The sequence below is a fragment of the Equus asinus genome, chromosome 4, assembly GCF_041296235.1.
Source record: "Equus asinus isolate D_3611 breed Donkey chromosome 4, EquAss-T2T_v2, whole genome shotgun sequence".
NCBI lineage: Eukaryota > Metazoa > Chordata > Mammalia > Perissodactyla > Equidae > Equus > Equus asinus.
In genome coordinates, this window is record NC_091793.1 from 135,324,151 (window position 1) to 135,350,462 (window position 26,312).

Genomic DNA, 26,312 nt, shown 5'->3' on the forward strand with positions numbered 1-26,312 from the left:
CACAGCTCCACTCCTGCCTGTGATTGACAGCCTACTCATCCTCAGCCCCCAATTAGGAGAGGCAATTATTTTGCTCAGGTTAAGTCATCCAACTACAGCAATGGTTCTCAACCGGGGGTAATTGATTTTGTGCCCACCCTCCACCCCCAGGAGACACTTGGAAAAGTCTGGAGACATTTTGATTGTCACCACTGGGGCAGTGGGTGCTGGCCTGGAATGCTGCTCAACATCCATCAGTTCACAGTGCAGTCGCCCACAGTAAAGAATCACCTAGTCCAAAATGTCAAAAGTGTCACTGTTGAAAAACCCTGTACTGGAGGGTACAGGGATTTGGAGAAAAGGAACAGAGACAGAGCAGATGAGCAAGGACACATTACGTTGCCTTGTTCCTCCAGCCACACTGGGACCTTGATTCGCTCAGGCTAGGCTACCAAATCCGGACTGTCTGACCCAAAACCAGAGTCTAAATCTACAATTTCTGATGTCCTTGGGCTGTGCATGTCATCCACAGAGAAGCTGAGTTCCCACACGTTCCAAACCAAAATATTAGAGAATGAATTCTTGAAAGAGCTGCTATTGAAACAGAATGTCCAAAATTTTAAGAAATCCTAGCAGAAGGAACCAACATTTGCCTTTTTCCAACTTTAGCAAATATACTACCTTTTTCTTTCTGTAACATGCTCTCAGTTTAAAACAAGTTTCTCTTCTAAGCTTCAGGCCCCCAAATTCATTCTGTAGCTGAGCAAAATTTTATTAAGGCAATCAGGGCTTTAGGGTCTAAAAGAAGGAAATGAAAAGTATGAGAGGCAACATTATAGAATGAAAAGTTGTTAACAAGTGGGGTAGAATCCTGACTGGCAGTTCCTGTGACATTCTGTTTATCTCAGCCACAGCCCACATCAGGAACCATCCAGCTAGCAAATAGGAAATGTCTATGGGCTGTCTGAGCAACACATGTGAACAAAGAAAACTTAGCTTTTCTGTAACAATGCCAACCATGTGTTTCTCATGGGGCTGCCAGCACTCTAAGTGAAAATGGCCCCTTTGAGGCTGCACCACCAACCAAATTCCATGAATATGAAATTCTGAAAGCAGCTGGAAACCAATTTTTTTTTCTGTTAGCTATTCATGATGTTTCCTTTTTTGGCTGTACTACATGCTTGAAATCCTGCATACTAACTACAGCCCTCAACAAAGAATCACTCATCCGCTCTTCTTCCTCTGACGGAGGAATCAGCAACTTGTTGACAGTTTTCAAGGGAGAAAATATGGGAAATCACAGTATTTTCCACAATTAAAAAGTTCCTAGTTAACTTTCGAATACATGTATGGAAATCATTTGAAAATACTTTTCATTTGCTATAGGAGCAGCTCTTTCCCTTATTTTATGAGTTCACACTTCCTACTTAGTATCTGACCAACCTCCTACCACACGTCAATTAAAGCTGTTCACAGGGACGGCAGGTATGAGGCGCTCCTTTATAAGGCAGCCTCATGTTCATATACACGTTAGCATTCTTCCCTTGACACACAATTTACTACCACAAGTCTTTGTGCACATTCCAAATGCTATTTAAATCAAAATTTTCTAGAAACAATTTCTCAGGAATAGCCAAATATGCTTATATGTTAATTCCTTCTTTAAAAATCAAGGTATAGCCGGATAATAATTATACTGTCTTTAACCATAGACTGGAACGTGAGTCAACAATTTTTTCAATGTTAGAACTTGCTAAAGAATCAATAGGATTCAGTCTGTGAATGGAAAAGAAATCGCATCAGCAATTCTGGCAGGAGCGCTAAGGCAGGAGGGGTGAGGCCAGACTGCGGCTTTCACTTCTCACAAGTCAGGCAGCATCGGCCAGACCTCTCTGGGACCTCGTGACCCAGGCCTCCGAATTACTTAAAACAACTTGACAAGTTATATAACTTATGGTCATTACCAATGGTAATTGTGGTCATTAGCAATAATCACTGTACTAAGGCACTGCCACTAGCACCTCCTTTGTTCTGACAATATAAACTCTGCAAGGTCAGAAATCAGTTTCCACACCCCGTGAAGATCGCCACCAGATACATTTTCCAAAATAACCGGGGTGCGAAGGGCTGCCCTAACTTCAGAAATTTACTGAAGGCCTGCTATGTACCAGGCATTGCAGATACAGAGGCGACAGTCCCTCTCTAGTAGGAGACAGACATATAATCCAGTACTTTAATAGCTTCCTGCCCTAAAATTTACATATTCAACAAATTCACACTTTTACGCCTACTTCCTCCCTCTAGTTTTCCCTCGTCAGTGATGCCCCGTCATTCTGCAGAAATCAGATTATGGGGCTGTGTGTGTGTGTGTGTGTGTGTGTGTGTGTGTGTGCTGGGGCCGGGGTGGGGCCATTATTGTACAGCCTTAACTTGGCTGGGCCTCATTTTCCTGATCTTCAAAGAACTGGGAATGAATACCTTCATTATGTTGTTCTGAAACTAAAAAGCAAAATGAACACAATGAAACAAAATACACGAAAATATAAACCATAACGTAAGGCAATATTGAAACAAAAACTTACTTAAAAATATGTTAAACAACTCTTTCAGTAGGTCCCCATTGCCAGCCTTAGGCTCTCCACGATACAACTAACCTGTCTGAATCAGGGCAAACCAGTTTTCAAGACACAGGTTACCTGGAAGGGCACGGTCAACTATGTTTTTTTGTATGAGCAATACTTAATATCCTACTCACCATTAGGAATTTCTATTGTGCCCTCTGACCCATCAACTGCATAAACTTCCTTTTCCAAAGTAATGATACTGAATCACTATTTATAAAACATGCTTTCCTTTTTTTAAATAATTTTTTATATTCCAGGAAGAGCAATGGAGTATGATAAATTACCAACTCTTTTATGTTTGTAGAGCCGGGTATTAGGAAAAATGTGTCTTCATGTGAAATTAACCTAATCCCCAGGGAGCCGAACCCAAATAAACTAGTGTTCAAGTTCCTCAAAAATCCTGCGTTTGACTTTGACTCCTGATACTCATAAGGGAACGTTTCTCTTTCCACCTCAGCTGCACCACAGCTCAATAATTATTCCAAAAACTCTCTTCTTATAAACAAAGGCTAAATGTGCTACACAGACTTCTCTTAAACCACTGATGCAAAGAAATGCAGGCTGTTGACTGAATCACCCATGATTAATCTTCAACACATTTCCTTTCCAGATAATGTTTATCAGGAATAAAACATATTATATGCTTATTAGTAGGAAATTTTCTTACGTGAATCAGCAATTCAAAATGTCCTAAATCAAGTAATACTAATAATGTCCTCATTGGAAATTCTCAAAATTCACTATGGTCTTTGATTTTCAGAAAGCCTGAATTCTTTATAATAGTATTTTTCAAGGTGACTGAATATTTTATATATTCCACAGGGGAATGTCACTCATGAATCTTCAGTTAAATATTCACTTTTCCTAGCCAAATAAACCACCTATTTTAAAAGGTTGCTGGTATTTGGATAGCTATCTAAAACTGGTTTAATTATTTCCTACATTACCTAGACAAGAAAGCAATTTTGTAAGCAGAAACAGATAACCTATATAAACGAACAAGCCTTTGAAATACTAGAGAGCTCCAAGGTTTAAAAATAAGTACAATCATGGAAAATGGCACGTTTTATGGAAAAGTTTTACTTTATTTTGTAAAAAGTAATGTTTTGAGTATATTTGCTTTACTCTTTCAAAGCAATGCAAGTACAATGATAGGCATTGAATAAAAAGTACCCTGCTTTATGAACTTACTTTTAACACACTGAAGGCATACTGCTTTCTGAAGGTAGAAAATATGTGATCCAATTATAAAACATAACACGTAACAGTAAACACATACAACTGAATAGTTGTGGAAAAATAGAGGAGTAATCAAAATGTTTTGTTTAAAAATATTAAATTCAAGTTATGTGGAAATTTACGCATAAAAAATCATATTGTATAATCAGAATGACTCTTCAATGGTCAGTTCTAAAAAGCAAATATTAACTTTAGTTAAAAAGTTAAACTTTTAACTTCTCTTTTTCAGAATACTTTCAAAACTTCGCTATTCAAATTAAAATAGTTCAATAATTCTTCCCAAAGACATGTTATATAGTTCTTAACCCAAGAAATCTTCTTGTGATGTATAAATAAATCTGCTAAGGGAAAAGCGAGAAAAGCCAATCCAGGAGAGAAAACAGTCCAATGGAGTGAGAGTCAAAGTGCGCTCTCCATCACCGTGCGGGTGCTCCCAGCCTCTTCCTCCGGGCCTTGGAGCCTGGGAGGCGCGTGTGGGGAGTTCGCCCTGAGCTTCCTTCTCTGCCATCAGTCCGGCCGCGGGAGAGCGCCCACCTCACCCTCCCCTCACCAGACCGGGTACCAGGGCCCAAACCCCACTCCCGGCCCTGGGCTGCAGCGAGTGACGTTACCGAAGGGCCTAAAGTCTGTAATTATTTCAGCAACAAAGTGGACTTCTCCAGTGGTGACCGCTGTGCTGTTCTGTTGTCTTAATACCAACGAACCATTAAAAGAAAACAAACCTGAAATTCAAAATGTCCCCTAGACAAATAATCATTTAAAAGTTGGGAGAATGAGCAGTAAACATAGGCCCAGCCACTTCAAGTCTCCCTGCTCCACTCCTGCCCGCCGGTTCCCTTTCCCGGGACGACCCTAACGAGGACCGGAGGCCACAGCTCTCCGGCACGGAGAACACTCGGGCGGGAGCTCGGGAGGCGAACCGGGCGTCCTGAGTCCGCCGTCACCGTCAGCCAGTCTTGTCCTGCCCGTTTTCAGTCCGCACGCCCAAGGCGCTGGGGGCTCCGGGGGGTGGCGGGGGCCCCGCGGGCCGGGCTGCTGTGCCGGCGGTGCTCAGCGGGGTCCGCTTCAGCTTGATCACTCGGTGCGGGGTGCCCTTCTTGTCCGCGAGCAGAACCTTGGCTGGAGGTGGATGCGTGGCTCCATTCTCAGCACTCGCGGACCCGCAGGAAGCCTGGGAATGCCCGGGCCCCCCAGTGCCCGCCGGGGCCGGGGCTGCGGAGGGCGCAGGGCGCGGCGCTGCCTTCCCGCCCGGAGCCCGGCTCACCGGCGCCCGGGACCAGGCCTGGGGCGCTCGGGCCGGAGACACCCGGACGGAAGCCGAGTTCTTGACTTTAATTTGGGTGCTGGTGGAAGGGCCCACAAATCTGACTGGCTTAGGACCAGTCTTACAGTTCACACCTTCTTCCTCTTCATTGAACTCTACCAGTCGCCTGTAAATACAGAAGTCACCGTCAGCATTTAGAGGCTCAGTAACTAATGAAAACGTCTCCAAAGTTTACTGTCAGGGGAATTAAAAGGTTTTTGTCAAGAATTTGAGTCAAGAGGTTAAAAGGTATCAACCTACTATCTCCCTATCATCTCCCACCAAGGTCAGTAAGTAAATTACCAAGTTTATAAAAGATTGTTTCAGTCTGAATACAAACTCTTTCAAAATCACACATAATGTTAATACCAATGACAAGTTAAAATGTGGAGTGTTACACTGGAATTATACGGCATATGACTGCTCCCAAGAATCCTGATGTGATCCAGAGGATAAGCGGGAAGACCCAAGCTGTTTTTCTGGGAACAGCAGTTTCAAGAGATTTACTGAGGGAAAAAGGGTTTCACAGTCAAAGAAACTGGAGAAACGCTAGTGCATATTTTGTTCTCTTGACGCTTTAAAACCTCTATCAACAAATTGAAAGTTCTGAAAAGGCATATAGCAGACACCTGTTTCACTTTGTTCCATCCACATTTCCCAATCATTCTGTAATACAATCTTTGGCACCAGTAAAATTAGCATTCTGTGGAACACACTTTGTGAACTGCTAGAATGGTCAAACCCATAACACAGTTAAATGCTTTTTCAATTTGAGAAGTCTTGGAAAAACCTTCAGAGTCCTGAACTGTTTGCCATTCATTATAAAAAGCCTAAGGGGGAACAGCATTTTATTTTTTTAATTTTTTTTATTCAATTACTTAAACTAAAAAAATACAAAAAAATAGTTCACCCTTTTTTCCTACCCCATCCACACCTCCTGCCTCTAGAAATCACCGATCTGGTCTCTGTATCTATTAGCTTGGTTGTGGTGTTTTTTAAGATTCCACATATAAGAGAGATCAGAGATCATCTGGTATTTGTCTTTGTCTGACATTTCACTTAGCATAATGCCCTCAAGGTCCATCCATGTTGTCACAAATGGCAAAATTTCACTCTTTTTTATGGCTAAATAATATTTCATTCTATGTTTATACCACAATCTCTTTATCCATTCATCCATCAATGGACACTTAGGTTGTTTCCATATCTTGACTATTGTAAATAATGCTGCAATGAACATGAGGGTACATATATCTTTTTGAGTTAGTGTTTTCATTTTCTTTGAATAAATACCCAGAAGTGGAATTGCTGGACTGTAGAGCAGTTCTACTTTTAATTTTTTTAGGAACGTCCATACTGTTTTCCACAGTGGCTACACCAATTTGCATTCCCACTAACAGTGCGCAAAGATTCCCTTTTCTCTACATCCTCACCAACACTTATTTCCTGTCTTTCTGATAACAGCTACTTTTTGATAACAGCCACACACAGGTGTGAGGTGCTAACTCACGTGGTTTTGATTTGCATTTTCCTGATGATTAATGATGATGAGCATCTTTTTATGTACCTAATGGCCATCTGTATGTCTTCTTTGGAAAAATTTCTCTTCAGATCTTCTGCCCATTTTTTATTAGGACTGGTTGTTTTTTAACTGTTCAGTTGTATGAGTACTTTATACATATTTTGGATATTAACCCCTTATCAGATATATGATTTGCAAATATTTTCTTCCATTCAATAGGCTGCATTTTCATTTTGTTGATTATTCCCTTTGCTGTGCAGAAGCTTTTTAGTTTGATGTAGTCCTATTTTTTGATTTTTACTTTTGTTGCTCTTGCTTTTGGTGTCAAATCCAAAAAATCATTGCCAAGATACATGTGAAGGCGTTTACTGCCTATGTTTTCTTCTAGGAGTTTTATAATTTCGGGTCTTATGTTCAAGCCTTTAATCCATTTTGAGTTCCATTTTTGTGTATGTGTAAGATAGTGGTCTAGTTTCATTCTTTTGCCTGTGGATATCCAATTTTTCAAGCACCATTCATAGAAGAGACTGTCCTTTCCCCATTGTATATTCTTGGCTTCTTTGTCATAAATTAGTTGACCGTATATGCATGGGTTTATTTTTGGGCTCTCTATTCTGTTCCATTGATCTATGTGTCTGTTTTTGTGCCAATACCATACTGTTTGATTACTATGGCTTTGTAAATAGTTTGAAATCAGGGAGTGTGATGCCTCCAGCTTTGTTCTTCTTTCTCAAGATTGCTTAGGCTATTTGGGATCTTTTGTGGTTCCATACACATTTTAGGATTGTTTGTTCTATTTCTGTGAAAAATGCCATTGGAATTTTTATAGGGATTGCATTGAATCTATATATTGCTCTGGATCGTATAAACATTTTAACAATATTAATTCTTCCAATCTATGAGCACAGAATATCTTTCCATTTATTTGTGTCTTCTTCAGTTTCTTTCATTAATGTCTTGGAGCTTTCAGTATACAAGTTCTTCACCTCCCTGGTATTTTACTCTCTTTGGTGCAATTGTAAATAGGATTGTTTTCTTAATTTCTCTTTCTGATAGCTCATTATTAGTGTATAGAAACACAACAGATTTTTTGTGTGTTGATTTTGATCCTGCAACTTTATTGAATTCATTTATTAGTTCTAACAGTTTTTTGATGGAGTCTTTAGGGTTTTCTATACATAATATCATGTCATCTGCAAATAAAGATAGTTTTAGTTCTTCCTTTCCAATTTTGATGCCTTTTATTTCTTTTTCTTGCCTAACTGCTCTGGGTAGTACTTCCAACATGTGGAAGAAAAGTGATGAGAGTGGGCATCCTTGTCTTGTTCCTCTTCTTAAAGGAAAAGCCATCAGCTTTTCACCATTGAGTATGACTTTAGCTTTGGGCTTGTCGTATGTGGCCTTTATTATGTTGAGGTACAACTCCTCTGGACCCACTTTGTTGAGAGTTTTTATCATAAATGGATGTTGAATTTTGTCAAGTGCTTTTTCTGTGTCTATTGAGATGATCATATGATTTTTTATATGATATCAAAACCAAAAGATAGATTGGTTCCAGTTCAAGATGGCAATGTAGGAAGATCCTGAACTCACCTCCTACCACAGATACACTGAGCCTACAGCAACATATGGAAAAACTTCCTCTTTAAAAAACATAAAGGCTGGCTGAGTGACAACTACACATTGGGCAAACAAGTAGAAAACAACATCGAAGCAGGTGGGAGAGGCTGGGACATGATCTCCCCATAAACCCCACCCCTAGCATGGCAACTCACACCTAGGAGGGAACTCAAAACCCAGAGCTTCTCCCTGAGGAGTGAAGGGTTCGAGCCCCACATCAGGCATCCCAACTTTTTAAGACATGCACTTGAGAGAAGAGCCCCCAAAACATCTAACTTTGAAAACCAATGGGGCTCACGCCCCAAGATGTACAAGACTGTAGCAATCCGAGAAATGGCTCTTCAAGGGCTCATGCACTTGGACTCACTTGCCCTGGGGCCCAGCTCAGAGGCAGCCAATCATGCTAGACTTAAACAAGTCTTTAAGGAGTTGTTTACTTAAACAAGAATGTTTTTATTTGTTTACAAAGAGCAAGTAAACAACTTGTTTACTTGTTTACAAGGAGCATCACCTCTTATATTAAAGCAGCAGACTGAGGAGCAGACATCAAATTTAACACACACATTTAGGAGCCTCATGGGACACTTTCTGGGGATGGAGACTGGCAGGGGCGATCTTCACACTCTGCCACACTTCAGAGCACCAGTGTCTCCTGGAGGGGAGCTTTACACACATTTGGTGCCCTAGTTTTTAAACATGGTGCCCTGGTCTTTGCAACTGCTGCCCAAGGGACACCCCTTGATCACCTGGCTATGGTGGCTGGGGGTCTTGCATTCCTGGGTCCTACAAGACTATGACAATTGGAGGGACAGTTCTTGACAGGCTACCACCCCAGGGCACTGTACAGACAACAGCACACTCCCCAGTCCTTCTGTGAAGGAGGACTCTTTGCTTGTTCTGGAGCTTCGCTCTGAGGGGCAGGCTTCAGGTATGGCACACATCTACTGGCCTACAGAGCTGCTCTCAAGGAACATAGGCTGTGAATGCCATTTTGGTGCTCTCCCTCTGCCTTGATCCAGCTCACCAGTATCTCCCAGAAAAGAGCTTATACACTTGGCTGGAGCCCCAATTTTTGCAAATGTTGCCCAGGGTACACCTCCATATTGCCTGGCTCTGATGGCCAGCAGGGCTTACACTCATAGGCCCACAAGACTGTATATATTTGCATACTTTTAAAAGCTGCTGCCTGAGGGTCTAGCTTCCAGTCAGCCTGAAACTAGGTGCTGAGGTACCTCCTTTGGTATACTGATTGGTCTTGGCACATCCTCAATGACTGGGAGCTATTAAAAATATAATAGGCTGCTTGGACCAGCACAGAAGATTGAGAGACCACCAAGAGGTAGGCCTGGATAGAATAACAAGGTACATCTCTTACACAAGGCCACTCCTTGTTGTTTCATCTACTGTATAGAAACCAACACAGAGAGTCAAGCAAAATTAAGAAATAAAAGAATATGTTCCAAATGAAAGAATAAGATAAAAGCTCATAAAAAACCTTAATGAAATGGAGATAAGTAATTTACCTGATAAATAGTTAAAAGTAATGGTCATAAAGATGCTCACTGAACTCAGGTGAAGAATGGATAAACACAGTGAGAACTTCAGCAAAGAGACGGAAAACATAAGAAAGTACCAAATAGAAGTCACAGAGCTGAAAAATACACCAACTGAACTGAAGAATACTATAGAGGGGTTTAAGAGCAGATTAGATGACACAGAAGAAAGGATCAGTGAACTCGAAGACAGGGCAGTGGAACTCATCCAATCAGAGGTGGGGGAAAAAAAAGAATGAATAAAAGTGAAGATAGCTTAAGGGACTTATGGGACAACATGAAACGGACTAACATTTACATTATAGAGCTCCCAGAAGAAGAGAGAGAGAAAGGGGCAGAAATCTTATTTGAAGAAATAAGCACTGAAAACTTCTCTAACCGGAGAAAATAAACAGACACTCAGATCCAGAAAGCCCAGAGACTTTCAAATAAGAGGAACCCAGAGACCCATAGTAAGACACATTATAATTAACATGTCAAAAGTTAAAGACAAGAAGACAATCTTAAAAGCAGCAAGAGAATAACAACTTGTTATATACATACAAGGGAACCCTTATAAAACTATCAGCAGATTTTTGAGCAGAAATTTTGCAGACCAGAAGGAAGTGGCATAATATATTCAAATTGCTGATAGGAAAAAATATCTCACCAAAAATACCTGGCAAAGTTATCACTCAGAATTGAAGGAGAGATCAACAGTTTTCCAGACAAACAAAAGCTAAAGGAATTCATCACCACTAAACCAGCCTTACAAGAAATGTTAAAGGGGCTTCTTTAAGCCAAAAAGAAAGGGTGCTAATTACTAACAAGAACATATGAAAGAATAAATCTCACTGGATAGGTAAATATACAGTAAAGACAGTGGATTAATTGCTTATAAAACTAGTATGAAGGTTAAAAGCAAAAGGCAGTAAAAATAACTGTGATTATAATAATTAAAGGGATACACAAGATAAAAAGATGCAAAATATGACATCAAAATTTTTAAATGTGGGAGTAGAGTAAAAATGTTAAGTTTAGAATGGGATCAAACTTGAGTTATCAACTCAAAACAGACTGCTACAGGAGTGACGTCAGCGTCATGGCGGAGTGAGTTTGCCCAGGACTCTCTCCCCTCCACATACAACAAAAAGGAGCAACCGTATTCCAACAGAAAATATCCTAATACCACAGGAATCCTCGGAGACCCACAGCAGCCAAACAACAGAGCGGGGAGAGGCTGGAGCCCCAATGGGAGAAGCTGGAACAGGGTAAGAGAGGACTTAGCTCCCTCCCCTAAAGACTGTGGTCGCTGCTCGGGAGGCTCTGGGAGGGAAGGAATGTGGGAGGGGTTGTGCATCCACAGGCTCACCCAGGACTCTCTAGCGCCCTTGTAGCCTCAAGGGAAGCACTCTAACAGGGTGAAAGCTTTCGTGAGGGGTGACCTCATCAAGCCAAGACCCCAGGAGACCAGATAGCGAGAGCTGATCAGGAAACCCTGGTTTGGGGTAAGAGAAAGTGCCCCTCCCACAACCCACTGTGCTGCACCACCTGAAGGCGGAGGGCTCAGAAAACACAGATCTCGACCCCCATCTAGTGGTGATAGGCTGTAACTACAACAGAATAATATCACCGAGGAAAGATCGTTCTTCTAGCATCAAACAATTCATAGAAGCTCCAGATGAGAAGGAAAACAATAAATACACAGGATTATGTCCTGAGGACTTGGAAATAAGTAAACTAAATGACAATGAATTCAGAATAGCTATCGTCAAAAAATTCAATGAGGTAAAAGAAAATATACAGAAACAATTCAACGAGTTCTGGAGTTCCTTCATAAAAGAGATTGAAACTATAAAGAAGAATCGATGAGAAATACTAGAGATGAAAAATACAATGGATCAGATAAAACAAAATACAGATACCCTGAATGCTCGTGTGGACACCATAGAGGAGCAAATCAGCATAATCGAAGATAGACAGGTTGAATGGCACCAGACAGAGGAAGAGAGAGAAATAAGACTAAAAACAAATGAAGAAAATCTCTGAGAGATAGCTGACTCAATGAGGAAATGTAGCATAAGAACTATAGGTGTCCAAGAAGGTGAAGAAAAGGAGGATGGAGCAGAAAGCGTGCTCAAAGAAATAATAGCAGAGAACTTCCCAAATCTAGGGAATGAGAGAGAAATGTGTGTGGAGGAAGTTTTCAGATCTCCTAGATATGTCAATGTAAAAAGACCTACTGCAAGGCATATAGTAGTAAAACTGGCAAAAATGAATGACAAAGAAAGAATACTCAGGGCAGCAAGGCTGAAGAAAATAACCTACAAAGGAACTCCTATCAGACTTTCAGTGGATTTCTCTGCAGAAACCTTACAAGCTAGGACAGATTGGAATGACATATTCAAAACTTTAAAAATCTTCAGCCAAGAATACTATATCCAGCAAAAATATCCTTCAGATATGAGGGAGAAATTAAATCTTTCCCAGAGAAACAAAAGCTAAGGGACTTCGTAGCCACGAGATGACCCCTAGAAGAAATCCTCAAGAAGGCCCTCACACCTGAAAAAAGAAAACAAGGGAGAAAGGGGTCACAAAACAGAGTAAGGAGACAAACAGAATCAGAATAGGATAGCAAATATTCAACTATATTAGGATAAAAGGAAGGAAAACTCCAAAAACAAAGACAATCTTGTCACTTTAACCACAAACTCACAACACAAGTTGGAAGGGAGGAGGAAAGGGACTGAATCAGTTTAGACTAAGGAAACAAGAGGCCATCGGAAAATGGACTATGTTATGCACGAGATTCTGAATACAAACTTCAGGGCAGCCACTAAACTAAAAAGCAGAACAGAGACACAAAGAATAAATAACAAAAAAACTAAGAAACACAGCATAAGAAATTGCAGAAGTCAATGGGAAGACCAAAACACACAGGACGAGAAACAAAGGAAATGTGGGAAAATTGGAAAATGAGTGACAGAATGACAGCACTAAGCCATCATACATCAATAATCACCCTCAATATAAACGGACTGAACTCTCCAAGAAAAAGACACACAGTGGCAAGATCGATTAAAGAACAAGATCCAACAATTTGTTGCCTCCAGGAAACACACCTGAGCTCCAATGACAAATAAAGAGTGAAGGGGTGGAAGACGATATTCCAAGCTAATGGCAAACAAAAGAAAGCAGGTATTGCAATGCTTATATCAAACAAAGTAGATTTCAAGATGGGGCAGTATATAATGATCAAAGGGACACTACATCAAGAAGAAACAATGCTTATAAATATCTATGCACCCAACACAGGAGAATCAAAGTTCATAAAGCAACTGTTAACAAACCTAAAAGAAGGTATCAAAAATAACACAATAATAGTAGGGGACCTCAACACCCCATTCACATCATTGGACAGATCATCCAAACAGAAAATCAACAAGGAAACAGTGGATTAAATGAAAAGCTAAAACAGTTGGACTTTAATAGACATACACAGAACACTCCATCCAAAAACAGCAGAATACACATTCTTCTCAAGAGCGCACGGAACATTCTCAAAGATAGACCATATGTTGGGAAACAAGGCAAGCCTCTATAAATTTAAAAAAAGTGATATAATAAAAAGCATCTTCTCTGATCATAATGCTATGAAGCTAGAAATTAATTCAAAGAAAAAAGCTGACAAAGGGACAAAGATGTGGAGAATAAATATGCTATTGAACAACAATGGATCACTGAAGAAATTAAAGGAGAAATCAAAAAATATCTGGAGACAAATGAAAATGATAACATGTCATAACAACTCATATGGGATGCAGCAAAACCTGTATTAAGAGGGAAATTCATCACAATACATTAACAAACAAGAAAAATCCCAAATAAGCAATCTCAAACTACACCTAACTGAATTAGAGAAAGAAGAACAAACAAAGCCCAAAGTCAGCAGAAGGTGAGAAATAATAAATACCAGAGCAGAAATAAATGCTTCTGAAACAAAAAAGGCAGTAGAAAAGATTAATGAAACAAAGAGATGGTTCTTTGAGACGATAAATAAAATTGACAAACCCCTAGCCAGACTTACAAAGAAAAAAAGAGAGAAAGCTCAAATAAACAAAATCAGAAATGAGAGAGGAGAAATAACAACAGACTCCACAGAAATACAATGGATTATAAGAGAATACCACGAAAAACTATATGCCAACAAATGGATAACCTAGAGGAAATGGACAAATTCTTAGACTCTTACAATCTCCCAAAACTAAGTCAAGAAGAAGCAGATAATCTGAACAAGCCAATCACAAGGAAAGAGATTGAAACAGCAATCAAAAGCATCCCAAAGAATAAAACCCCAGAACCAGACGGCTTTCCTGGGGAATTATACCAAACTTTCAAAGAGGATTTAATACCTATACTTTTCAACCTATTCCAAAAAATTAAGGAGGATGGAACACTTCCTAACACATTGTACAAGGCCAACATCACACTGATACCAAAGCCTGACAAGGACAGAACGAAAAAGGAGAACTATAGGCCAATATCGCTGATGAACATAGATGCAAAAATACTCAACAGGGCCCGGCCCAGCGGCTGAGCAGTTAAGTTCGCGTGCTCTGCTTCGGTGGCCCAGGGTTTCGCCAGTTCAGATCCTGGGTGCAGACATGGCACCACTCGGCAAGTCATGCTGAGGCGGCATCCCACATGCCACAACTAGAAGGACCCACAACTAAGAATATACAGCTATGTACCAGGGGGCTTTGGGGAGAAAAAGGAAAAATAAAATCTTAAAAAGAAAAAAATTCTCAACAAAATTTTTGCAATCCAAATTCAGCAATTCATCAAAAGGATCATACTTCACGATCAAGTGGGATTCATACCAGGGACACAGGGATGGCTCAACATCCGCAAATCAATCAACGTGATACACCACATCAACAAACTGAGGAATAAAAACCACATGATCATCTCATTAGATGCAGAGAAAGCATTTGACAAGATCCAACAGCCATTTATGATAAAAACTCTGAACAAAATGGGCATAGAAGGAAATTACATCAACATAATAAAGGCCGTATATGACAAACCCACAGCCAACATCATACTCAATGGGCAAAAACTGAGCACCATCCCCCTGAGAACAGGAACGAGACAAGGATGCCCTCTATCACCACTCTTATTTAACATAGTACTGGAGGTTTTGACCAGAGCAATTAGGCAAGAGAAAGGAATAAAAGGAATCCAAATAGGGAGGGAAGAAGTGAAACTCTCACTGTTTTCAGACAACATGATCTTATATATAGAAAACCCCAAAGAATCCACTGGAAAACTTTTAGAAATGATCAGCAACTACAGCAATGTTGCAGGGTATAAAATCAACTTACATAAATCAGTAGCATTTCTATACTCTAATAATGAATTAACAGGAAAAAAACTCAAGAACACAATACCATTCACAATTGCAACAAAAAGAAGAAAATACCTTGGGGTGGATTTAACTAAGGAAGTGAAAGACCTATACAATCAAAACTACAACTTTCCTGAAAGAAATTGATGACAACATAAACAAATGGAAAGACATTCCATGCACGTGGATTGGAAGAATAAACATAATTAAAATGTCCATACTACCTAAAGCAATCTAGAGATTCAATGCAATCCCAATCAGAATCCCAATGACATTCTTTACAGAATTAGAACAAAGAATCCTAAAATCCATATGGGGCAACAAAAGACCCCAAATTGCTAAAGCAGTCCTAAGAAAAAAGAACAAAACTGGAGGCATCACAATCCCTGACTTCAAAACATACTACAAAGCTACAGTAATCAAAACAGCATGTACTGTTACAAAAACAGGTGCACAGATCAATGGAACAGAATTGAAAGCCCAGAAATAAAACCACACATCTATGGACAGCTTATCTTCGACAAAGGAGCTGAGGGCATACGATGGAGAAAAGAAAGTCTTTTCAACAAATGGTGCTGGGAAGACTGGAAAGCCACATCTAAAAGAATGAAAATTGACAATTCTTTTTCACCATTCACCAAAATAAACTCAAAATGGATCAAAGACCTAAAGGTAAGACCTGAAACCATAAGGCTTCTAGAAGAAAATGTAGACAGTACACTCTTTGACATCAGTATTAAAAGGATCTTTTTGGACACCATGTCTTCTCAGACAAGGGAAACAATAGAAAGAATAAACAAATGGGACTTCATCAGACTAAAGAGCTTCTTCAAGGCAAAGGAAAACAGGATTGAAACAAAAAAACAACCCATTAACTGGGAAAAAATATTTGCAAGTCATACATCCAACAAAGGGTTAATATCCATAATATATAAAGAACTCACACAACTCAACAACAAAAAATCAAACAACCTGATCAAAAAATGGGCAGGAGACATGAACAGACATTTCTCCAAAGAAGATATATGGATGGCCAATACGCACATGAAAAGATGTTCATCATCACTGATCATCAGGGAAATGTAAATCAAAACTACACTAAGATATCACCTTACACCCATTAGAATGGCAAAAATAACCAAAACAAAAAGTGACAAATGTTGGAAAGGTTGTGGAGAAAAAGGAACCCTCATACACTGCTGGTGGGAATGCAAACTGGTGCAGTCACTAAGGAAAACAGTATGGAGATTTCTCAAAAAATTAAAAATAGAACTACCATACAATCCAGCCATCCCACTACTGGGTATCTACCCAAAGAACTTGAAGTCAGCAATTCCAAAAGTCCCATGCACCCCTATGTTTATTGCAGCATCATTTACAATAGGCAAGACATGGAAGCAACCTAAGTGCTCATCAACTGACGATTGGATAAAGAAGATATGGAATATATATACAATGGAATACTACTCAGCCATAGAAAAGAATAAAATTGTCCCATTCACAACAACATGGATGGACCTTGAGGGAATTATGTTAAGTGAAATAAGCCAGATAGAGAAAGACAATCTATGACTCCACTCATATGAGGAATTTAAAAATGTAGACAAAGAGAACAGATTAGTGGCTACCAGGGGAAAGTGGGGGTAGGGGGTGGGCACAAAGGGTGAAGGCGTGCACCCACAACACGACTGACAAACGATAATGTACAACTGAAATTTCACAACATTGTAAACTATCATAAACTCAATAAAAATTAACTTTAAAAAATAGACTGTTATAAGCTGTTATATGTTAGCCTCATGGTAACCACAAAGCAAAAACCTATAGCAAACACACAAAAGATAAAAAGAAAGGAATTGAGGGATAGAACTAAAGAAAATCATCAAACCACAAAGAAAGAGAGCAAGAGAAGAAGAAAGGAACAGAGAGGAACTACAAAAACAGCCAGAAAACTATTAACAAAATGGAAATAAGCACATACCTATCAATAATTGCTTTAAATGTAAATGGACTAAATTCTCCAATCAAAAGACACAGAGTAGCTGAATGGATAAAAAAGCAAGACCCATCTATATGCTGCCTACACAAGACTCACTTTAGATTAAGGGCACACACAGACTGAAAGTGAAGGGGTGGAAAAAGATATTCCATGCAAATAGAAACCAAAAGAAAGCTGGAGTAGCTATACTTATATCACACAAAATAGACTTTAAAACAGAGACTGTAATAAGAGACAAAGAAGAGCATTACATAATGATAAAGGGGTCAATCCAACAAGAGGATACAACATTTGTAAATATTTATGCATCCAACATAGGAGCACCTAAATATATAAAGGAAATACTAACAGATGTAAAGGGAGAAATAGACAGCAATAAAATAATAGAAGAGGACTTTAACACCCCACTTACGTCCATGGATAGATCATCCAGACTGAAGATCAATAAGGAAACATCACTTTAAACGACATGTTAGACCAGATGGACTTAACAGATGTATAAAGAACATTCCATCCAAAATCAGCAGACTACACACTCTTTTCAAGTGCACACGGAACATTCTTCAAGATAGATCATATATTAGGGCACAAAACAAGTTTTAAATAAATTTAAGAGGACTGAAATGATATCAAGCATCTTTTCCAACAACAATGGTATGAAACTAGAAATTAATTACATGAAGAAAACTGGAAAATTAACAAATACATGAAGATGAAACAACACGCTACAGAACCAGTGAGTCAAAGAAGAAAACAAAAGAGACGTTAAAAAAAAAAAATACCTTGAGACAAACAAAAATGGAAATGTAACATATCAAAATTTATGGGAGGCAGCAAAAGCAGTTCTAAGAGGGAAGTTCATAGCAATAAATGCCTACCTCAAGAAACAGGAAAAGGCTCAAACAAACAACTTAACTTTACACCTCAAGGAACTGGAAAAAGAAGAACAAACGGAGCCCAAAGTTAGTAGAAGGAAGGAAATAACAAAGATTAGAGCAGAAATAAATGAAATAGACACTAAAAAGACAAGAGAAAAGATCACTGAACTAACAGCTGATTCTCTGAGGGGGAAAAATTTGACAAACCTTTAGCTAGACTCACCAAGAAAAGAAAGAGAGAGGACTCAAATAAATAAAAGCAGAAATGAAAGAGATGTTACAACTGATACCAGAGACATACAAAGGATAAGAACAGACTACTATAGATAATTATGTACATACAAATTGGACAACCTAGAACAAACAGATAAATTCCTAGAAACATACAACCTACCAAGACTGAATCATGATGAAAAAGAAAATCTGAACAGACTGATTACTAGTAAGGAGATTGAATCAGTAATCAAAAACCTACCAACAAAAGTCCAGGACCAGATGGCTTCACTGGTGAATTCTACCAAACATTCAAAGAAGAATTAATACAAATCCTTCTCAAACTCTTCCAAAAAATAGAAGAGGGAACTCTTCCAAACTCATTTTATAAGGTCAGCATTACCCTGATACCAAAACCAGACAAAGATGCCACAAGACAGAAAATATAGGCCAATATCCCTGCTGAACATACATACAAAATTCTCAACAAAATATTAGCAAACTGAACTCAACAGCACTTTAAGAGGATGATACACTATGATCAAGTTGGATTTATTCCAGAGATCAAAGATGGTTCAACATCTGCAAATCAGTCAGTGTGATACACCACATAACAAAATGAAGGATAAATCACACAGAATATTGTTTTAAATGACCTTAAAACTATCAAACAACCACTGTCAAAAGTTTGCCTGCTCCCCCTACTGCTTCCATCAGTTTTACTTCATGAAGATCAGCTCCTGAACATGAAGTATAATAGCAATCCTCCAAGACTTCTCCCTCTCACCCAGCACTGTTGTGTTTTCAGAGGCAAATACAACAAGTGAATTCCGATTCTTGGAAAAGGGATCATAACAGCATGGTGATTTCAAAATTGCCATTTGTAATAAAGAATGTGAATATAATATATCCAACTCTAAAACTCTACTGAACATAACTAAATTTTCTCAAGTGAGTCAGACGGTTCTTCAGGACCTCACAAGTACTTCCAAGTCATCATTATCATTATCGTACCCATGAAACAAAAATGATGCTTAACAAAATTCCAGGGGGAAGACAACTAACACAGAGGAAAGTCTCCATAAAACCATTCCTACTTGCTTTGTTTTCTGCCTACATCTTCCACTAGACTCTAGACCAAGGTTTCTCAACCTTAGCCCTACTGCCATTTGTGGGTGGATAATTCTTTGTTATGGGGGCTGCCCTGTGGATTCTAGAAGGTTTAACAGCATCAGTGGCCTCTACCCGCTGGATGCCAGTAGCATCCCGCACTCCACAGTGTCTTCAAATACTACCAAATATCCCCTGGAGGACAAGATTGCCCCCAGGTTAGAACCACTGATCTATACCCAAATAATATTTGCTAACTATAAGTTCAAAAGACAAAATAAATGATAATAAAATGAGATCCTTTAGGAAAAAAGATCTGTTTTAACAAGAGATGATTAACCACTAAACACTGAATAAACTTCTCTGCATTTCTATGAAAGATCTAGAGGGCAGAAGTAAGAAAGCAGTCTAAAATTCCAAATTCTAGAGTAGATGATCAAGAAATTAGAACATCTGAAAACCGTGAATAATACCCAGACCATGAAAAAGAAATATGATTTTAAATGTATTTAAAACACAGCAAAAGGCACAGATGTAGAATGAATTTAATGCTAATAATTTCATAGAACACTAGAATATATCATTAAACAAAAATGCTATCTGTGAGAAGAAAAAGGAGAAAGGAATTAAGAATAAGTCACAGGAAATCCCAAATATTAAGTCTAATAAATATTTTGACTTCTTCGAATAGAGTCCGGGATTTCACTTCTGTAGGGAAAAATACTGCAGCATTCCTACTGTGTCCACTAGTATTTTTAAAATCACACTCTCCAAAAAAGAATCTATCATAACTCAGTTTTACGTAATTATTTCCAGGTTTTACATAGTTTTGGTGACTGCATTTATCAAGATTTATATTTTGATGGTAAGGCAGAATATTCATCTAGGTGACTAATAAGCTTAGTAAGGTCAAGAACCATTATTCACTTCTCCAATAAAGGCAGTAAAAATATAGGTCACAGATTTTAAAAAATCAACAGAACACAGATAACCTCTTTCGAATTGGGGCCATGTGACGCAGGCTTCCAAGTAAAGGCCGCTCTTCCAGAGTCCAACATTCTATCAGCTCATGAGGCACCCGCCAGTAGCTAACACCTGGAAGATAAAAATTCATCATGAAGAAAGCCACTGTTTACTGCAAAAGATTCAGCAACACTCTTTCAAGTAAGACTGGCCAAAAAGAGTTTGAGGTCCATGCCTCCCATTTGACAAAGGGAGGTGTACACAGGAAGTGCTCCTAAGAAGAGTCAGGGCAGTAGTAGCACAGCCATGACCTGGGTCTAGGAAGAGCCAGACCAGCCGCAGCTCTGCCACTTACAATCAGCAAGATTTTATATGGGCCCTGGGCAACTGAGTGTGTGCTGGTTAAGGGCCCAGGCTTTGAAGCGAAGACTGCCTGGGCCTGAACCTCACTTCTGTCTTACTAATCACATGACCTTGAGAACGTTACTTACCTTTTGTGCCTAAATTTTCTCACCTGTGAAATGAAATGATGACAATAGTAGTACATACACCTCTTAGGATTGTTGTGAGGATTAAATGAGTAAATAAATGCAAAATTCTTAGAATGGGGCGTGGCACAGACAAAGCACTCAAGCGATCTTAGGTGCTTTTACTATAAGTCATAATATTAGTGTTAGTAGTAGTGTAAGGACTGGACAGTGCGGGTTCTAACACTTTCCCTGTCTACCTCACTGGGTTGCTGTGACCATCAAATCAGGTAAATTTTGTGAACCACTCTGTAAGAGGCAACCACTATGTGACTATGAGATATCAGTACCCTATAAGCACCTTTTCAAACAAGAATAATTTGAGTTAATGTGTTACACTAAGATTCCAGTCAAATTCATTTTAACTTTTAAATCTGATATTTCTGATTGAAGGCTGTAGTCTAATGGACCTTGAAAATATTAGGCTAGGTAAATGAAGCCAGACACAAAAGGTCATATATGATATGACTCCATATATATGAAATATCCAGAATAGGCAAATCCATTGAGACAGAAAGTGGACTGGTGGTTACCAGAGGCAGAGAGGAGAAGGGAATGGGGAGTAACTGCTTAATGGGTATGGGGTTTCCTTTTGCAGTGATGAAAATGTTTTGGAACTAGATAGACGTGGTGTTTACACAACATTGTTAATATAGTAAATGCCACTGAATGTACACTTTAATTAATTCTATGTTATGTGAATTTCCCCTAATTTTTTAAAAAGGAAGCATAAAAAATTATATAGACACATTAAAAAACGCTTAAAGAAAGAGATGTCAGCCTCATGACGGAGTGAGCTCTTTCCTTAGACTCTCCCCCCAAGATACAAGAAAAAGGACATTTCTAAAGCAACAGAGGACATTCACACAACACAAAAGACATCTAAGAGACCCATGCAGCCATATGTCTGAAAGTGGAAGTGCTGGAACCCCCAGAAGAAAGTGGAAGGAGGTAAGAGAATCTCCTCTCCCTCCCCGGGAGTGACGTAGGGCGCAGGACCAGGTGCAGCTCTGAGAAGAGAAGCGGAAGGGGTGGCTCTCCGTGGGAATGCCTTTGCTCTCCAAGTTTTCTCACAGCCCATAGGAAAGCCCCACAGAGAGGAGGTTAAGCTCTTGCAGGGGTGTCTTCATCAAGTGAGCACCCCAGCAGGGCAGATAGCGAGGGCAGAGCGAGAATGCCCCAGGGAGTGCACACATGAAAAAAAGTGCCCCCCACCCTGCCTGGTGCACCAGCTGAGCTGGTCAGCCAGAGCAAGTGACCCCCGCCAAAGTGCCCATGCTATGTTAGTAAAGCTGCCGTTGCAAGCAGGGAATCGCACACAGGCCCTGATAGCATAGATTCTAAAGGTCAGGCACAGACACCAGGTATCTTGGCAGGCTCAGAATACACAGCTGCTGACCCCAGCCCCCCAGTGGCAGCAGGTGGAATCTACAACCAGATACTACCACTATGTGACAGAAGAAATCCACCCCAGCAAATAGGATGAAGAAATACATTACTAATCCAGACTAGAAGGAAAATGACAAGCATTCAGAAATCAATCCTGAAGGCACAAAAATTTACAATCTAAATGACAGAGAATTCAAAATAGCTATCATAAGAAAGCTAAACGAGTTGCAATCAAATTCAGATAGACAGTTCAATGAAATCAGGATTAAAACTAATGAACAGAGGGAATTCTTCACAAAAGAGATTGAAACTATAAAGAAAAACCAATCAGAAATATTAGAGATGAAAAACACAATGAATGAGCTCAATAAAAATCTGGAGTCTTTGAATAACAGAGCTAATATTATGGAGGACAGAATTAGCAATCTGAATGACAGAAATACAGAAATGCTTCAGATGGAGGAGAGAATTAAGACTAAAAAGAAATGAAGAAATTCTCTGAGAAATATCCAACTCAATTAGGAAATGCAACATAAGGATTATAGGTTTTCCAGAGAGAGAATAGAGGGAGAAAGGAACAGAAAGCTTGCTCAAAGAAATAACAGCTGAGAACTTTCCAAAACTGGGGAAGGAGCTGGAATTACAAGTAAAAGAAGCTAATAGAATTCCTAATTACATCAATGTAAAAAGACCTTCTCCAAGACATAAAGTACTAAAACTGGCAAAAGTCAATGACAAAGAAAAACTATTAAGGGCACCAAGGCAGAAGAAAACAACTTCCAAAGGAACCCCTATCAGGCTTTCACAAGATTTCTCAGCAGACACCTTACAGCCTAGGAGAGAGTGGAACAATATATTCAAAATTCTGAAAGACAAAAACTTTCAGCCCAGAATACTCTATACAGTGAACAGATCCTTCAGATATGATGGAGAAATAAAAACTTTCCCAGATAAACAAAAGCTGAAGGAGTTCATCACCACAAGACCCTCCCTACAAGAAATGATCAAGAAGGCCCTCATAACTGAAAGGAAAAAAAGCATTCACAAAACCTTGAGCAAGGAGATAAACAGGCAGACAAAATCAGAAAATTGCAGCTTTCTATCAGAAAAGGTTAGCAAAGACTTAATTATAACATTAAAGATAAAGGGAAGGAAAACATAAAAAATAATCTTATCATTTTAACCACAAACTCACTACACAAAACAGAATAAGTTGTGACAACAATAGCTTAGAAGGGAAAGAGGAGAGGGATGGAGCCAGCTTAGACTAAGGAAATAAGAGGCTATCAGAAAACGGACTATCTCATCTACAAGATTTTTTTATACAAACCTCATGGTAACCACTAAAAAAAATTCAGAACTGAGATACAAATGATAAATAAAGAGAAAACTGAGAAAACCATCATAGAGAACTACCAAACTGAATTGGCAGTCCGAAATACGTGGAATGAGAAACAAGGGAAATGCAGAACAACCAGAAAACAAGGAATAAAATGGTGACATTAACCCCTCATATATCAATAATCACTGTAAATGTAAATGGATTGAATTCACCAACCAAAAGACACAGAGTGGCAGGATAGATAAAAAAAAAAAAAAAAACAAGACCCAACAATATACTGCCTCCAGTAAACACATCTCAGCTCTAAAGACAAACACAGGCTCAGAGTGAAGAGATGGAAGATGATACTCTGAGCTAATGGTAAACAAAAGAAAGCAGGTGTTGTCATACTTATATCAGACAAAGTAGACTGCAAGGTAAAAAAGACAATGAGAGACAAAGGTGGGCATTATATAATGATAAAAGGGACAGTCCACCAAGAAGACATAACACTTATATATGCGCTCAACACAGGAGCACAAAAGTACATAAAGCAACTATTAACAAATCTAAAAGGAGATATTAACAACAACACAATAATAGCAGGGGACCTTAACACTTCATTTACATCAATGGACAGATCATCCAGACAGAAAGTCAACAAGGAAATAGTGGTTTTAAATGAAAAACTGGATGAGATGTATTTAACAGATAAGTATAGAATTCTCCATCCAAAATGAGCAGAATACACATTCTTCTCAAGTGTACATGGAACAGTCTCAAGGACAGACCATACAGTGGGAAACAAGGCAAGCCTCAATAAATTTAAGATTGAAATCATATCAAGCATCTTTTCTGACCATAATGCTATGAAACCAGACATCAACTACAAGAAGAAAGCTGGCAAAGTGACAAATATGTGGAGACTAAACAACATTCTACTGAACAACCAATGGGTCACTGAAGAAATTAAAGGAGAAATCAAAAAATATCTGGAGACAAATGAAAATGAAAATACACCATACCAACTCATGGGTTGCAGCAAAGTGGTCTTATGAGGAAATTCACAGCAATATAGGCCTACCTTAACAAACAAGAAAAATCTCAAACAAGCAATCTTAAACTACAACTAACAGAATTAGAAAAGGAAGAACAAAGCCCAAAGTCAGCAGAAGGAGGAAAATAATAAAAATACGGCAGAAATAAATGAAATTGAAACCAAAAAAACAGTAGAAAGGATCAATGAAACAAAGAGCTGCTTCTTTGAGAAGATAAACAAATTTGACAAACCCTTAGCCGGGCTCACTAACAAAAAAAGAGAGAAAGCTCAAATAAAATTAGAAATGAAAGAGGAGAACTTACAATGGACACCAGAGAAGTACAAAGGCTTGTAGGAGACTATTATGAAAAATTATATGCCAACAAATTGGACAATCTAGAAGCAAAGGATAAATCCTTTGACTCAAACAACCTCCCAAAACTGAATCAAGAAGAAATAGAGAATCTGAATAGCCCAATCACAAGAGATTGAAACAGTAATCAAAAACCTCCCCAAAAATAAAAGTCTAGAACCAGACAGCTTCTCTGGAGAATTCTACCAAACAATCAAAGAAGATTTAATACCTGTCCTTCTGAAACTATTCCAAAATATTGAAGAAGACAGAACACTTCCTAACACATTTTTTGAGGCCAACATCACCTGATCCCAAAGCCAGATAAGGACAACACAAGGAAAATCACAGGCCAATATCACTGATGAACATAGATGCAAAACTCTTCAACAAAATATTGCAAACCAAATACTGCAATACATTAAAAGGGTAATACATCATGATCAAGTGGGATTTATACCAGGGACACAGGGATGGTTCAACATCTGCAAATCAATCAATGTGATACACCACATTAACAAAATAAGCAATAAAAACCACATGATCATCTCAATAGATGCTGAGAAAGTATTTGACAAGATCCAACATCCATTTATGATTAAAAAAAAAAAACTCTCAATAAAATGAGTATAGAAGGAAAGCACCTCAACATAATAAAGGCCATATATGAAAAACCCACAGCCAACATCATACTCAGTGGGGAAAAACTTAAAGCCATCCCTCTCAGAACAGAAACAAGACAAGGGTGCCCACTCTCACCACTCTTATACAACATAGTACCGGAGGTCTTGACCAGAGCAATTAGTCAAGAAAATGAAACAAAAGGTATCCAAATAGGCAATGAAGAAGCAAACTCTCGTCATTTGCAGATGACATGAGTTTATATATAGAAAACCCTAAAGAATCCTTTGAAAAACTATTAGAAGTAATCGACAATTACAGCAAAGTTACAGGGTACAAAATCAACTTAAAAAAATCAGTTGCATTTCTATACACTAATAACGAACTAACAGAAAGAGAACTCAAGAATACAGTCCCATTACAATCACAACAAAAAGAATAAAATATCTAGGAATAAATTTAACCAAGAAGGTGAAAGACTCACACAATGAAAACTATAAGACATTACTGAAAGAAATCAATGATGACATAAAGAAATGGAAAGATATTCCACGCATGTGGATTGGAAGAATAAATATGGTTAAAATGTCCCTACTACCTAAAGCGATCTACAGATTTGATGCCATCCCAATCAGAATCCCAATGACATTCTTGATGGAAATAGAATAAAGAAT

The 26,312-nt window shown here is 38.8% G+C and overlaps 1 protein-coding gene across 1 annotated transcript in view; it reads right to left on the reverse strand.

The window, feature by feature from the left end:
• Positions 1 to 3,667: 3,667 nt before the first annotated feature.
• KCTD18 (potassium channel tetramerization domain containing 18) overlaps positions 3,668 to 26,312 on the reverse strand; it is a 33,523-nt gene continuing 10,878 nt past the window's right edge. Inside the window, exons 6-7 of the mRNA XM_044768489.2 lie at positions 20,419 to 20,521; positions 3,668 to 5,272 (exon numbers count right to left, since the gene is read on the reverse strand). Of these exons, the coding sequence (XP_044624424.1) occupies positions 4,789 to 5,272; positions 20,419 to 20,521 (587 nt within the window). The 3' untranslated portion in view covers positions 3,668 to 4,788. The remainder of the gene's footprint in view (positions 5,273 to 20,418; positions 20,522 to 26,312) is intronic.